This window comes from Staurois parvus, unplaced genomic scaffold, assembly GCF_062004578.1.
Source record: "Staurois parvus isolate SC_StPar_1 unplaced genomic scaffold, SC_StPar_1.0 ptg000635l, whole genome shotgun sequence".
Taxonomy (NCBI): domain Eukaryota; kingdom Metazoa; phylum Chordata; class Amphibia; order Anura; family Ranidae; genus Staurois; species Staurois parvus.
The window spans coordinates 1,155,422-1,172,969 of NW_028318431.1; the positions used below are offsets into that span (position 1 = coordinate 1,155,422).

At 42.9% G+C, this 17,548-nt stretch overlaps 1 protein-coding gene across 1 annotated transcript; it reads right to left on the bottom strand.

Annotated features, from left to right (window-relative positions):
• Window positions 1-2,019: 2,019 nt before the first annotated feature.
• SDF2 (stromal cell derived factor 2) lies at window positions 2,020-17,220 on the bottom strand. Its single transcript, XM_089693625.1, has 3 exons — window positions 17,009-17,220; window positions 6,326-6,522; window positions 2,020-3,476 (listed from the first exon to the last, which is right to left on the bottom strand). The coding sequence occupies exons 1-3, from the start codon at window positions 17,178-17,180 to the stop codon at window positions 3,189-3,191; spliced, it is 657 nt and encodes a 218-aa protein (XP_089549751.1). The 5' UTR covers window positions 17,181-17,220; the 3' UTR covers window positions 2,020-3,188.
• Between the last annotated feature and the right edge of the window lie 328 nt (window positions 17,221-17,548).

Consider the following 17,548-nt stretch of genomic DNA (forward strand, 5'->3'; position numbering starts at 1 on the left):
GAAAAACTGACTGAAATCTGTCCGAACAAGAGTCTAGTAAACATCCTGGGTATGATAAAATTTTAAACACAAAAATCATAAATTATAAAATAATCATAAAAAATAATAAATTGAATTCAATAATGTAATCAAACCAAAAACCACTGAAATTTTAAATATAGCGCCAAGTTCGCACATCACTGAGCTTAGTCGCAAAATTGTTTTCAGTGTCTGATGACGAATTTCCCCACGAATCATTATCACTCAATGTTACAAGTGGTTCTAATTTACTATCGCTGTTTTCTAGATGGTCTAAAACCGCTTTTGACCTAAAGGGGAGTAAAAATGCAGGCAGGGCACAGGACAAAATGTATGTGAAATGGTTTGATACAGTAATGTAATACTATCAGATTTTAGTGTATTGAGTGAACCACATTTTTTCATTTGCCGCCGGTTCTGTCCCCACGTACGTCCCGACACTCGCAGGTAACAGAACCCAGAAACCGGATGCCGGCGTCGGCCAGAGGAGATGGCCGGGGACGCTGCAGGGGGGACACTGCGGGAGCGCAGGACAAAGTAAGTGCTGGAGGGATCCCTGAGCAACGCTGCAGAGTAATCCCGAGTGTAGCTCAAGGTTACTGCTTCTGGTACTGAAAGTTAACCCCGAGCTACACTCAGGAATACCGCCAGGAGAGTTAAAGGGTAGGTGATGGTGTTCACATGCAGGTAATTTATAAATTCATCTCTAAACCCAAAGAACAAACATACTGCAGTTTACCAGTCCTTAGGTGTTGTGTTTGCATTAGTTTACCTTTTTCACTTAATGTTTCCCTTATAATTGGGGTTGGGGTGTTAATGGGAATACAGTGCATTACCATACAATGCAGCACCCAAGCCTTGAGATCTTTAACCTTTTGTTAAGCTAGGGTACAAATCTAGTTTACTATTAGTAACAGATCTGTCAGCACAGTACAGACTAGGTTAATTATGTTAAACAATACTCCTAGCCACCCCTAGGGATTGTAATGGTTCAAGTAATTTTTCTTTTAAACAACAAACATGTTATACTTATCAGCTCTATGCAAGGTTTTTGTACAGAGCAGCCCAGATCCTCCACTTCTGGGTTTCCCCACTGCTGAAACGCAAACGTGCTATGGGGGGGAACTCATGCAGGCTCAAATCCAAGCTGCACTGTGTCTAGAGAGTGCAGTGCATTAAGATCCTTTTGTCTCAGCTTCCTTGCACTTGTGCTAAACAATTGCTTCTGTGGGGATCCCATGGTTTTGGAGTGCAGAACAGATGGTGTTTTGTGTGTCCAGAGAAGGAGTTGCTATAACCCAGGAGCTGACCGAGTTCCTATGGCTGTGTCTCTGTAGAAGACAGCTGCTGGAATTCAGCAACATACTGTATGCATTTTTGGTATAAGAGGATGGAAACACGTCATTTGGTAGGCATGATGCAGCTACCTCACCCTTCTTAGTTGAAGTTCAAGCAGGAGGGGAAAAACGGTCAAAAAAAAAAAAAAGTTTGCTGAAGCATTATAGATAAAATGGCCGGGGTGCCAAAAAAAATGAACAACATTCAGTTCTCTGCCCACTAAACCACATAATGTGTTATGACCAGCAGACAGGGTTGTTGCACAGCTAGGAACTTACGTCCATGTACAGGGAAACCCTGTCTTACCCTATAAATGCTGCTGGCCTAGAATAAGGAATCAGTCCTCACCTGTAATGTTGGGCAAACCCCCAAAAGGGTCTTCAGAGTCTGGGAACCATAGAAATGGACCATGGCACTGGGCTTGTCTAGCAACCTAACTTCATGTCGAACTTTGTTTCAAGATGGCCACCTAACGCAGGATCCAGTGCCCGAAGCAAAAAATTATAGGCCGGTCCTACAGAGTGGGATATAAGTACAGTCCCCAAAGTACACACCAATGGTAACCAATCTGGAAACTGCTAGGCAGCACAAGCCTCACTAAGTGGATGGGATTATTATTATACAGGATTTATATGGGTACACTCCAAATAAACGCTAGCAAAGTCACCGTAATCCATGGTTTATTATCAGTATTGTAATAAACAGAATATTATAAAAATTGTTGCTGTAACTGCTTTAAAAGTGTTAGCTGGAGTTTGGCTTTAATTTGTTAGTCATGTCCATCTAAATCTACTAGTTAGTCTAACACTACCTTCTCCCCTGATTGAAAATGCTATTGTCCAAAAGGTATTTCTGTTGCTCCTCCATCCAGTGGTGTGGAGATACCTTAAGACAGAAAATGTGTTACTGGTAGGATCACAAGGTAAAACAAAAAGAAAAACGTAATGTGAGTGCCATCAACCTGTTAGCAGGCTTTCAGCCCAGGTGCGATAGGACACCTAAAGTATATATAAACCCTAACAAATATGTTCTATCATTTACTCTCTTATACTGAGATGGGAGGAGGTCTGTGTCCTTTTTAATGCATTAGAAATGAAGTAGACAGGGCTGACAGCATGTACTTAGGAATTCAAAGCTGTGTTGTCACTTCAAAGACAAAAAAGGTAGAAGCACAGTATTTCTGGCACATCAACAGTTTTTTTTTCTGCAACACAACATAAGGGGGATGAATTTCAGGAATGTAGTAAAGATTTTTTTTTTTTTTTAATTTTTGCCTTGGCAGAGACTTTAAATGCCAAAGCATACACAAGCCCTTACTTTGTACAGCACCAGGGAATACGGCGAAGGTACATACAGTACATTATTATTATTAATAGCTATGAAAGAAGAAAATAAATTGGGAAAAAAAAACACAACAACAATTGGTAGCCTTTGGCATTACTATGAACTTGCCATATTTTAAAGTTGTCTGTCAGTAAAAACATAATACAGGAACTCAGTAAGGCAATAACAAAAGTTGCCTAACTGGCAATAACAAACGGAATCACAATTTTAACCCTTTGTATTTAAATCCACTTACTTCCAAGAATTTGAATAATTTGTTCTGCTGATGTATGGCCATACTATGAAACAGCACAGCCCCATGCTGCCCTAACAATAAAATATCATATAATAACAATACCGACATAAGGCTGCACCATTCAAACAGTGCCCCTGAATTCATTGCTAAAATCTCTGAGCTTTACAGATTTTCTAAAAAACCTCTACAGAGATCAACACTGTGCGGTTAGGAAAGAGGACTGGAGGACTTTAGAAAGTCTTTGTTGGGGCTGTCATAACTCAGAGTGTATGTAGTCTGTCCTTGGAGGCTCACTCGGTTTCATGAAGATGCCTTCCATTACTTTCCAGTAGTTGTGCTGACTTGCATACATCATGCCATGCACTTCTCTCTGACCATTTATAGGACGACCATACTGTTCCCCTGTGACAGACAGCAATACGTTGGTTGACACGTGTTTTAACCGCACCTCTTCATCCCGCTGCCAGTATTCTCCATTGCATAGTATAGTCCAGTCATCTAAGATGTCTCCTTCTCCATCCTCTCCAAATGCACTGACTTCCTGCAGAGAAAGGAACACACATTTAGCAGAATAATCAACATGAAGAACCCTCCAAGGCCTCTTGCACACAACCGTAATAATTTACTGATGCTGTATATGCATCTTGCTGGCAGAAAGTAATGTTCTCTAGTAACGCTCGTATACACTGTGGGGATAGCTCAGGTGGGGGGGGGGGGGGGGAATCACCTTCCCTGGGAAAAAGGTAGTCTAGACAGCAGGGCTTTCTTAAAATCTGACTTGTGGTCAGTTTTATTAACCTCCTTAGCGGTAATCCCGAGTGTAGCTCGGGGTAAAATTTCTATACCAAGAGCGGTAACCCCGAGCTACACTCGGGCTTACCATGCGGCGTTGCTCAGGGGGTCCCTGCAGCACTTACCTTTTCCTTCGCTCCTGCGATGTGTCCCCTGCAGCGTCCCCAGCCATCTCCTCCGGCCGATGCCGGCATCCGGCTTCTGTGTTCCGGTCCCTGTGACGTCTACGTTTAAAAAGTGTTACTAAACCCAGGACCCTGTATTCACTATATCTTGTCTCCCACTGTACACAGAACATGGAAATGCAATTATTATAGTAAATATAAACTGCTAAATACCTTTTCTCATCAGCAGTTAGTGCAGTCTTGTGACTTCAGCTGAGCACTGGTTAAAACTTGTAGGAGTTGTCTTTCAGCTCTAGGAGGATGCAAAACCCCTGACCTCTGTCTGGACAGTGCTGATCACATGCACTCTCACAAGAGAACAAAAACCTCTCTAGCCATACACACTAAACTGAGCATGTGCAGAAGGGCTTCAGGTGCAGTCTGTCTTATCAGGGTGGACATTTGAACAAGGGGAGGGGCAGAAAAGTCAGGATCAAACAGCCTTTTTACACAATGCAGAGGATTAACCCCTTAGGCTCTACAGTTAGTATAACAAGCATGCTGTACTGCATATACAGACTGATTTTACTGTTGTGAGTTTAGTAACACTTTAAATGTTGATGCTACCGCCCACGTGTAGTGGTAACACAATATTAACTTCACTACTGTGCATTTGCTAGGTTCTGGTGCAGGTTATCCTTTAAAATCTACACCCCCCCCCCACACCCCACCCCGGGTAGATGTGGCAATTAGTGACAGCACAAATACCAGCAGTCAGCCCACAGCACAGGAATTCTCCCATAACCAATATGATATTATGAATAACCCAGTACTCTTGGCATTCTGCACCCTGACATCGCAACTTCCTGCCACCCAGCACCCCCTGCATTTCTGACTCTGAGCCTCCCTGACACTCAGCACCGCCGACGTTAAACCTCCCAACACCCCTTGCACTGTATTACAACTATCCAAAATCTGCACCTCTCTGCCAGCAAGCTCTCTCCTTGCACCCGGGAACTCTGCCACTGCATATCCCACCCTTGTACCCCATTGTCATCTTTACAGAGACATGCAGAGAGGAAAAGAAACGGAGCATGGAGTTTATTGGCTCTCTGCTTCCCGGTTTAGCCTGTACAGACCAGTCAGTCATTCTTCAGCCTCTGGGGGTACTGTGCACATTATGTGTGTTCTTTAACTGAAAGGTAAACACTTCCAGGCTGAGAGAGGAAGAGGGAAGCCAAATGCTAAGTAGTTGTTTATTAAGTCACCCATAGCCTCCATTATGATAGAACCCTTTCAATGCTTTTCAAAACCTTCCACATTCAAATATATTCTTTATTTCAAACTAAGGAGAATATAAAACTATATTTTTCTTCCTGTATTCTACTTTTACAATAAAATAGGATGGTACCTTGAAAGACTCACATTTCATAAGAATTCTTTATGTGAATAGTAAATACATAACCAGGGTTAACGCACAAAGTAACAGTCTCAATTTACCATGAATCATAGCCATTTTTTAAAATAACTTTACTTAACAAGACATAGTTATATCCATAATAATACTTAAACAATGACAAAGAAAAATTCCAGGCTCATTTACCAGCCAGACTGCAACCAACTAAGCTGTCCTGTCTAACAAACCACATTAAAACCAGGGGTTTAGTTTGCACACATTTGCAAATATATGCATACGTTGCAGAGGCCATTCATGGCATCCCAGTGTACTGCAGTCCTACCTCTTTAAATTTTGAGAGCCTCCATAGTAGGAGCACATATATAATAGATAGATCGATCAAGGGCATGTATGCCTGGAGGGAGCCCACCCCTTCTTATAGGCAAAAATGGTTCAATTACATCGATTTTCAGCCTGCTATATACTTAATGAAATAGTTTATACAATTTTGGAAGTATCATTTAAAGGAGAAGTTCACCTTTGGGAACATGTTACATCCATTTTTAGGGTGGAACATGTTCCCAAAGCTGCAGCCACAGCCCGATCCCCCCACCACCACTTCCTTGTGACAGAATCATGAGGAGAAGTTCCCTGTATTAGCTGTTGCTTTTTAAAAACAGCAGCATCATTCATTCGCAGCGTACTGTAAATGAATTAACTACAAGTCCCGACAGCCATAGCACTTGTTGGCTTTTAGTTCTGAATGAACTACCGCGGCGCTGTGAAGAGCCACGGTAGTGCATTGAGTCATTGTAAAAGCAGGCAGATATACTGACAGGTCTGCAGGAGACCCGTATGGCACCAGTGAAATGCTGATTGGTGGTGCAATGTTTACAGACTCCTGCAACCAAAAATAATAAATGCACATTTTGTTACCTGCAAAAAAAAAAAAAATGGGCATTTATTATTTTTAGTCAAAAGGTGAACTTTTCCTTTAAAGGGAGATCTGAAATTCTAAGTAGTATAGATAAACTTAAGCTAGGGATAAACAAATAATATAGCCAATCAACCTCTATATCAGACATTAATGCAGCTTACCTGGTTTCCTGACAATGGAGAGGTGAAGTGATGACTGTGGAGGTTGCGCCCAGTATTGACATGTGTAAGACGGATAGACTGTCCACATTTTATTAGTCTTCCTCTCTCACAAACTGTGGAGGTTTTTCCACGGATTCTCCAGTAACTATTGCCATCATCTGCAGCAGTAACTCCAGTCACTGACTGCTGACCACTGCCTAAAGGGACATTATAAATGATTATTAAAACACTGGTACGTCACTATTTTAAGTTGTCTAGCATGCTAACCAAATTTTTAAGAACAGTGAAACTTTCTAATATAAATGTGAAAAGGTATGGTAGAGGTAAGGATGAGGACTCTAAATAAGACATAATTTGAGGTCTCACAATCAAATATTTTCCTTTCTAGCAAGCAATCACTGTTTCTCTTAACATGACCTTATCAAATTAAAAATATAAGAATTTTGACATACCTGTGATTTCCCCATTTTTGAGTACAGTACAAGACCCAGGACTTGTACTCATAGCACCCCTACAGTGTACTCATATAACCCCACCTAGGCCATGAGGCTCCAGTTTGTCAGCAAGCAGTAAAGTATAAGCACAACACAGAGAAGAGGGGCCTGTGTCCTGTACACCAAAATACGATTTACAGGCAAATCAAAATTGCTATTATGTTTAATTACAGAATGCAGGACTTGTGTTGATAGACCATAGGTCATACCTAGCAATAAACTGAGGGGTGGGCAACAAAATAGCAAACAAATGTCATCCTTCATTGTATGAGCAAGCAATTTTACACGGACAGGAAAAATCAATGAACTACCACAGCGCTCAACAACACTGTGGTAGTTCACTCAGAACTACAAGCCGACCGCCACAAAGGCTGACGAAACTTGAGTGATGAAAATGAGTGACGCGGCTGGGCACCGCACAGGCATGGTTTATTAAAAAATTGTGACAGCTAGCGGGGGGAAGAGATCCCCTGCTAGCTGTCACAACGAGGGGATCAGGGGCTAGGTCCTTTCATAACATGCTGCAACCTGAGCATGGGTGTAACATGTAACATGTTATGAAAGGTGAACTTATCCTTTAATTATCTCCAGATTCTCCAACACTCCACCACACATGGAAAATCAGTTAAGGGATCACCACTCTTCAGCTTTCAGATTTAACTCACAGAAGATTATAAAAAGGCCATCAGAGTGCTTTACCATTTAAAAACCTCAAATTTTATTTAAAATACTAAAGAATACTCACATTTTGTAGTGCACTAAATTCTGTTCACATAGATACACAGCTTGCTAGGGTTTAATCACATTGCCCCCTTAAAAAATATCAAGATATCAGAATCGCACTATACGAGGCTGTAGCACATCACTTCCTGTCCAGTGTGATGAAGTCACAGACTCTGCTGGTGACGCATTTCATCTCCAGTCATGTGACTTCCTCAAGGTTGTTTAAAATTGTTTAAAAAGTAAAATATATATCCAGAAGAGGTCCATCAACAAAGGACACTAGCAAAATGTTTGGTCTCACTGAAAAGGTGGGGTATAGAATATGCTCTAGGGGTGGCCCTAGGAAGTGTGCAATCACCTGAAGATAGCCAGCATATATCACACGAATTATGAGTACAAGGTCTGTGTCCTGTACAATTAAGATAAAAGATTTAGCCAAAAAAAGGTCCCTGCAACTTATACACCCACTTCACCGGTGGTTTATATTTCCTACTATCCTATTCCGTTCCTACTAAACTGTCAAACTTGCATTTATATGCCGAGGACATTTCTTAACACCTATTATTGCATGGAAAGATTTTTCAATGGTGTCAAAGTGTGTGTTTACCTGCCTTTGTTTAGAGAAAATAGAATTTGGTTTGTCCAGGACCTGATTAGACACTATACACAGCTAAATGCATGTAAAAGACATGTAAATGTGACTAAAGCAAAATCTAACTGCAGGAAAAAAAGTGACTTGGGGAGCATCAAAATCACAGTAATTGTATTTCCAGGACAGCTACCCGAGAGATGACTGGCTCCACGCAACAGGAAGTCCAAACCAAAAAAGTTAAAAGCCCCTCTTGTCCTCAAGTTTCATGAAAATATAAATCCTCACCAATGGTCAACAATGATGGGAAATCATGATAAACCAACATCAATTAGCAAAACTATTAAATAGAAACTATGGGTGGAAATACAGGTGCAGAAATACAGATGATCAGTGGTCTTGTATGTCTTCCATTTTCTAATTATTGCTCCCACAGTTGATTTGTTCACACCAAGCTGCTTGCCTATTGCAGATTCAGTCTTCCCAGCCTGGTACAGGTCTACAATTTTGTTTCTGGTGTCCTTTGGCAGCTCTTCGGTCCTCACCATAGTGGAGTTTGGAGTGACTGTTTGAGGTTGTGGACAGGTAACTTTTATACTGATAACAAGTTCAAACAGGTGCCATTGATACGGGTAATGAGTGGCCTGGTCATGAAGGGGATTAAATCTTCCGCAGCTCAAGTGCTTAAAACATTAAATATGGCTGTGTAAAGATCACACTTCTGCTTTACAACCAGGTTCTTTAATTTCACTAAATATATTAATACAAAAAGACTCATTTGAGGGTCTTCACATTAAAAAAAGTGACCAAGCATTTAAAAGCTTGTTCCTGTCCAACCAGTGACAGGGTGCATATAGCCCTTTCTACATGGTGTTGTTCCTAAGATATCTGGTTAACAGCACACCCCTCTTCATTCATCACTGTGACCACGCATCTAGCATCATTGGTTGCTAGGATGCAGAAGGCTGGGCTGCACAGCATGACTGGTGGCTGGCCTTACAGTATTATTGGTTGCTAGTACGCAGGCGACCAGGCCTTACAGCATCAATGCTTTCTAGCATGCAGATGGCCAGGCTGCACGGTGTCATGTGGTTCCATGGTACAAGTGGCTCAGCTGTTTGAACCCTAATAACCTATGAAGCTGCCTGTTTCGCCCACCTGCATCCCGACAACCAATGATGCTGTGTGGCACGGCCGCCTGCTTGAAAAGACAGAGGGGGTAGAAGAGTGGACCTGATAGTACTCCTGACAGGGCAGTGACAAGTGATCTCTACTTAAGCTCAAAGTCAGCACAGCCCACAAATTGGGCTTCTTTCAGGGGAGGAGCAGAGAAGCTGGAAAGTAAGGAATGTAGAATAGTTTCTCTGTCAGTTTAGGTGGACGGCCATGTCTTAATAGGTTTGCAGTTGTGCCATACTCTTTCCATTTTCAGATGATGGATTGAACAGTGCTCTGTGAGATGTTCAAAGCTTGGGATATTTTTTATACCTAACCCGGCTTTAAACATCTCCACAACTTTATCTCTGACCTGTCTGGTGTGTTCCTTGGCCTTCACGATGCTGTTTGTTCACTAACGTTCTCTAACAAACCTCCAAGGGCTTCACAGAACAGCAGTATTTATATGGAGATTAAATTGAGAATTACACACAGGTGGACCTACTAAATAGGTGACCTCTGAAGGCAATTGGTTCCACTAGATTTTAGTTCGGGGTATCTGCATAAAAGGGGGCTGAATACAAATGCATGCCACACTTTTCAGATATTTGTAAACAATTTTTAAAACAAGTACCGTATTTGCCGGCGTATAAGACGACTTTTTTGCCCTGAAAAACATGCCTCCAAGTGGGGGGGTCTCTTATACGCCGGGTGCACTTCAGTTGGGATAGATATAGCTGCCATAGTGGCCTCCCGATGCCCGCCCGCCCACCTCATTCTACATATCATCCAGTGCGGCCGCAGCGGGTCATCAGCGTGGCTGCGGCGAGCATCAGCAGCGATACAGGGGTGCCAGCCTTTTCTGCTCGGCGGGAAGCAGCGGCGCTCCGGCCCGCCCCTTGTCTATGCAGAGCTCGCACATGCGCACTAGTGCCAATTACAGGGAGATGCAGGGACTGGCCGGAGGCGCTGCGGTCGCGTACAATGGTGACAATGACAGGTACTGTAGTGGCACTAATACTAATGGCACTCATGTGAAACCGGTAACAATAAATGCACACAGGGGTATACTGCGAATATAAATTAAGATGTTGAAATCAAATCTGATGTTCTTTTACGTTTTATTTGGTGTGTGGAAGGTGTGCGGAAGAGGGGGTAGTCTTATACGGCGAGTATATAACAAACTCTATATTTTGAGTGGAAATGTTGGGGGTCGTCTTATACGCCCAGTCGTCTTATATGCCGGCAAATACGGTAATCATTTTCTTCCACTTGACAATTATGTGCCACTTTGTGCTGGTCTATCACAAAATCCCAATAAAATACATTTACGTTTTTGGTTGTAATATGACAAAATGTGGAAAATTTCAAGGGGTACGAATACTTTCAAGGCACTGTATGTTTTTCATTTTATTTTCTGTCTAAATTGTGAGTGTTGCTTTCAATAAATGTTATTTTACATTACTGGATTGTATTTTTAAAAATTTATATTCATCTAAATTTAGGATCTTAAAATTAAAAAGTCAAACATAATACAGTAATGGTAAAAAAAAAAAAAATTAAATATACACACACACACACACACACACACACACACACACACACTGGATATAAAAAGTCTACACACCCTTGTTAAAATGTCAGGTTTCTGTGATGTAAAAGAATGAGACAAAGAAATCATTTCAGAACTTTTTCCACCTTTAATGTGACCTATAAACTGTACAACTCAATTACAAAAAAAAAAAACAGAAATCTTTTGTGGGGAGGAGTAAACAAACTAAAATAATGTGGTTGCATAAGTGTGCACTTATTCAGCTGTTCTAGTAGGTCTTTCCTGACATTTTCTTAGTCGCATCCTACAGCAAAAGCCATGGTCTGCAGAGAGCTTCCAAAGCATCAGAGGGATCTCACTGTTAAAAAGTATCAGTCAGGAGAAGGGTACAAAAGAATCTACAAGGCATTAGATATACCATGGAAGTGCAAACAGTCATCAAGTGGAGAAAACATGGCGCAACAGCGACCTTACCAAGAACTGGACGTCCCTCCAAAATTGATGAAAAGACGAGAAGAAAAAAAAAAAAAAAACGGTCTAGGAGGCTGCCAAGAGGCTTACAGCAACATTAAAGGAGCAGCAGGAATATCTGGCAAGCACTGGCTGTGTGCTACATGTGACAACAATCTCCCGTATTCTTCATATGTCTGGGCTATGGGGTAGAGTGACAAGTTTGAAGCTGTATCTTACAAAGAAAAACATCCAAGCCCGTCAAAAACACATCTGAAATCTCCCAAAAGCATGTGGGAAAATGTGTTATGGTCTGATGTAACCAATGTTGAAATTTTTGGCCATCATTCCAAAAGATATGTTTGGCGCAAAAACAACTTTGCACATCATCAAAAGAACACCATACCCACAGTGAAGCATGGTGGTGACAGCATCATGCTTTGGGCTGTTTTTATTGAGCTGGAACTGGGGCATAGTCAAGGTAGAGGGAATTATGAACAGTTCCAAATACCAGTCAATATTGGCACTAAACCTTCAGGCTTCTGCTAGAAAACTGAACATGAAGAGGAACTTCATCTTTCAGCATGACAACAACCCAAAGCATACATTCAAATCAACAAAGCAATGGCTTCACCAGAAGAAGATTAAAGTTTTGGAATGGCCCAGCCAGAGGCCAGACCTTAATCTGATCGACAATCTGCAGGGTGATCTAAAGAGGGCTGTGCACAGGAGATGCCCTTGCAATCTGACAGATTTGAAGTGTTTGTGCAAGGAAGAGTAGGCAAATATTGCCAAGTCAAGATGTGCCATGCTGATAGACTCATACCCAAAAAGGCCGAGTGCTGTAAAAAAATCAAAAAGTGCTTCAACAAAGTATTAGTTTAAGGGTGTGCACACTTATGCAACCATATTTTAGTTTTTTATTTTTACTTCTCTCCACATAAAAGATTTCAGTTTGTTGTTCAACTCAGCTGTACAGTTTATAGGTCACATTAAAAAGGTGGAAAAAGTCTTGAAATTGTTTATCTTTGTCTCATTTTTTTACATAACAGAAACCTGACATTTTAACAGGGCTGTGTAGACTTTTTATAACCACTGTATATAGCACTGCCAATTTAATGCAGACACACAAACACACACACACACACACATATATATATATATACACACACACACACACACACATACATATACACATACACACATATATATCTATACACACACATATACATACATGTACAGTGTGTGTTTGTATATTTTAACTCTCTACTTTCTCCGCCTCCACCCAGTACCTCACCGCCCATGAGATTGCTAACCACGTCAAAAACAAGATTGACACAATTCGTAGGGACTTCGCCACTGCTCAGACACCCACCCCACTTAGCACTCCTCACTCAACCCCCTCAACACTTTGCTCCCTTGACCTCACTACCACCGAAGAGGTCACTAAGATTTTCTCCGATGCCCGCCTCACCACCTGCCCCCTGGACCCTGTCCCCCCACAACTCCTGCGGTCCCCCTCCTCTTCCATCCTATGCTCCCTCACATCTGAAATCTTTCCCTCTCCACCGGTACCTTCCCCTCCCCTCTAGCACACGCACATCACTCCCATACTTAAGAAACCCTCCCTGGACCCCACCGACCTGAACAACTTAAGACCCATTTTCCTACTGCCATTTACCTCTAAACTCCTAGAACGCTTAGTCTACAATCGCCTGAGCTCCCATCTCACCGACAACAACCTTCTCGACCATATACAGTCCAGCTTCCGCCCCCTACACTCCACCGAAACTGCCCTACTCAAGCTCACCAATGACCTACTAACCGCCAAAACCAATGGCCACTATACTATACTCCTACTACTTGACCTCTTTGCGGCTTTTGACACGGTTGACCACCCCCTCCTCCTCAAAAAACTGCACTCTCTTGGCCTCAGAGACTCTGCTCCGTCCTGGTTCTTCTATCTATCGCAGCGCTCCGTCAGTGTTACCTATAACGCTGCCTCCTCCTCTTCACTCCCTCTCTCTGTTGGAGTCCCTCAAGGTTCTGTCCTCGGACCCCTCCTCTTCTCCATCTACATCTCCTCCCTTGGCCAATTGATAAACTCCCACGGCTTCAACTACCATCTCTATGCCGATGACACACAAATCTATCGCTCTACCCCTCAGTCTCCAATCGCATCACCAGCCTACTGACATATCAGACTGGATGTCACTCCACTTCCTCAAACTCAATCTTTCCAAAACTGAGCTCTTAGTATTCCCTCCAGCCCGTGCCCCCTCCCCTGACTTCTCCATCAAGGTCAACAACATACTCATCAGTACCACCCCTCACGCCAGGGTACTAAGTGTAATCCTAGACTCCAATCTGTCCTTTCAGCCCCAGGTCCAATCGCTGAAACTCATGTAGACTTCACCTCCGCAACATCTCCAAAATACGACCGTTCCTAACCTCGGAAACCACTAAGCAACTCATCCACTCCCTTATTATATCACGCCTTGACTACTGTAACTCCCTCCTCACTGGCCTACCTCATCGCAGGCTATCCCCTCTCTAGTCAATCATGAATGCTGCTGCCAGACTCATTCATCTTACTAACCTCTGTATCTGCCACCCCTCTCTGCCAATCCCTCCACTGGCTTCTAATTTCCCAACGGATAAAATTCAAAACGCTAACACTGATGTATAAAGCCGTTCATAACACTGCCGTACTCTCCACTCCTCGCAAGACCTCCTACTCTCTAGCTCCCTTGTCTCCTCCTCCCATGCCCGTCTCCAGTATTTCTCAAGGGCTTCACCCATCCTCTGGAACTCCCTACCCCAATCTATCAGGCTATTGCCTACTCTGCTCACTTTTAGGCGCACTCTGAAAACCCATCTCTTCAGGGAAGCCTACCCCAACCCCAGCTAATACTGGAATCCTCTACTCTTCCTACCACTCCATCCCCCACAGCTAATTACCTCTTGTACCGCTATCCCCTCCCTCCTAGATTGTAAGCTCCAAGGAGCAGGGCCCTCTAATCCCTCTTGTATTGAACTGTATTGTTACTGTACTGTCTCCCTCCATAATGTAAAGCGCTGCGCAAACTGTTGCTCCTATATAATAATATTACATTACATATACACACACAATATCGAGTTGGCCCACCTATGGCAGCTATGACACCTTCAACTCTTCTGGGAAGGCTGTCCACAAGGTTTAGGAGTGTGTCTATGGGAATGTTTGACTATTCTTCTAGAAGCACATTTGTGAGGTCAGGCACTGATGTCGGATGAGAAGGCCTGACTCACCGTGTCTGCTCTAATTCATCCCAAAGGTGTTCTATTGGGTTGAGGTCAGGACTCTGTGCAGGCCAGTCAAGTTCCTCCACCCCAAATTCGCTCATCCATGTCTTTATGGACCTTGCTTTATGCATTGGTGCGCAGTCATGATGGAACAGGAAGAGGCCATCCCCAAACTGTTCCCACAAAGCTGGGAGCATGAAATTATCCAACATGTCTTGGTATGCTGATGCCTCACATAAGAGTTCCCTTCACTGGAACTAATGCAGGCCATAGATGGGGAGAAAAACGGCCGATTTTTCGTCCGAAAATAAAACCGGCCGATTATCTTATCGTTAGTGGACGATTTTGTCGGCCGTTTTTCGTGTATTTTGGACTTTCAGATTATCGGTGATGTTGGAAAATTTTCGAAAAACGCCCGACTTTATCCTCATTGATGGTCAAAAACGAACGATCGTTTTCCGAAAAAGGATCACAAAGGTCACAAAATGACATCATTTCCCGTTATAGGTTACTCATTAATCGGCCGATTTTCGTAATAATTGGTGGTCAGGTAAGTTTTTTAGACCGACCGATGGTTCGTTAATCGGCCGAAAATCTGCCGTTTTTCTCCCCATCTATGGCCTGCATAAGGGGCCAACCACTGAAAAACAACCCCACACCATAATCCCCCCTCCATCAAACTTTACACTTGGCACAATGCAGTCAGGCAAGTACTGTTCTCCTGGCAACTGCAAAACCCAGACACATCCATCAGATTGCCAGACAGAGAAGCGTAATTCGTCACTCCAGAGAACACCGTCTCCACTGCTCTAGAGTCCAGCAGTGGTGTGCTTAAGGCTCCGTTCACACCTATGCAGTTTGCTTTTTGTCCATTTTGCAGTGCTTTTCCAGTTCATTTAGCATTTTTCTACATGCGCTTTTGATGCGTTATACCATGTTTCGTTCAAGTTTTAGTTTTTGCTTTAATAGTGGATTTTTTTTTCTACTGGGCAGAATAAAAATGCAAAGCGTGGCAAAAATGCACTACCATGCATTTCAGAAGATTCTCAATTGAACTCTATTGTAGCAAAAACGCTGCTTTTTGCCTTTAAAAAAGTTCCTGACCCTTTTCAAAAACGAAGCACCTCAATAAAGCATAGATGTGAACATGTTCCATAGGAAACCATGGTAAATGGACTGTAGTGCATTTCTACAAAAAGCACAAAAAAAAAACGCATTGGTGTGAACAAAGCCTTACCCCACTGCATCCGACGCTTTGCATTGCACTCGGTGATGTAAGGATTGGATGCAGCTGCTCGGCCAGGGAAACCCATTCCATGAAGCTCTCTATGCACTGTTGTGCGAATCTGAAGACCACACGAATGTTGGAGGTCTTTAGCTATTGATTCTGCAGATAGTTGGTGACATCTGCACACTGTGCACTTCAGCATGCACTGACCCCGCTCTGTCATTTTCCGTGGCCTACCACTTGGTGGCTGAGTTGCTGTTGTTCCCAGTTGCTTCCACTTTGTTATAATACCACTAACAGTTGACCGTGGAATATTTATTAGCAAGGAAATTTCATGGATGGATTTATTGCACAGGTGGCAACCTATCACGGTACCACGCTTGAATTCACAGAGCTCCTGAGAGCGACCCATTCTTTCACAAATGTTTGTAGAAGCAGTCTGCATGCCTAGATGCTTGATTTTATACACCTGTGGCCATGGAGGTGAATGGAGCACCTGAATCCAATGATTTGGAGGGGTGTCCCAATACTTTTGGCAATATAGTGTGTGTATGTATATATATATTTCTTGTACATTCACATCAGTCCCTGCCCCATGGAGCTTAGATTCTATACTAGGGACAATTTAGACAGGAGCCAATTAACCTACCAATGTGTTTTTGGAGTGTGGGAGTACCCAAAGGAAATGGAAGATCCCCCTATTTGTCCTGTTACCATTGAAAGTTAAAGTCAAAGAAAAAAAAACCCACCACAAATATGGGGCTGTCCCCAGAACAGGAAAAGTGGGGATATCTTCCAATGAGAACAAAAGTTCTGGTGACACCTCCGCAAGTTCCTCATTTTGGAGGGATTTCCTCTCACTTCCTGTTTTGGCTGAGACAGGAAGTTTATGGGAAATCTCTGCAATGGGACACAAATGGCAAAAAAGAAATCTTACAGGGGTCATACTGCTTATTCCACCCAAAATGAAAAACAAGTTTGCTTTAGGTGTACAGTAATGGCAATTCATTGTAAACTGTGCAGTCCTGTAGCTCAGTGAACACAAGCAATAAATCAGATCTGTGGTCAGGATTCACATTCAGGTAGATGTCAGCTGCACTCATAAATGAATGGCCTCAATGCAAATGACCATGAGGAAGACTACTGAATGGACACTACATACTCCATGCAGACATGACGAGGCACTGCTGACGCGCCACCCTCTTACCTGAGCCGTACCGGACATCATGGGAGTGAAGACGGACATTGTGCTTGGTATTGAGCAGCTTCACCGCCGAGCCACATGTCACCACAGAGAGCTCAGAAGCGAAGCTCTGTGGAAGCAACAAGGGGGTGATGAAGAGCAGGAGAGAGCCTGCTCCTTCCTGTGCCTTCATCATCGCTCTCGCCGGCAGGGAGCACGCAAACGTAGGCAGGCTACCCCGGAAGTGCAACTCCCGATCTCTCACCCATTGGAAACCCTGATGTCCGATGCCGCCATCTTGGTTACTGGCAAAACAAGCTGGAGTAGCCACCGAGTTATTCGTTATGTTTTTAATTAAACGGCGACTTCATTATAACAAGAAAGTGTCTGTCACTGTAAATAGAACGTTGATAATTAGGCATTTTAACCAAATAATCGACCAGTCTTGGTCCGCTGTAGTTGCACAACCTATGGAAAGCAACAGGCTATCTATATCTGCGTTTTTCTTTACCGAGTAGGGTTTGTTTACCACGACATGCCATCAGTTACGCAACTTACAACTAC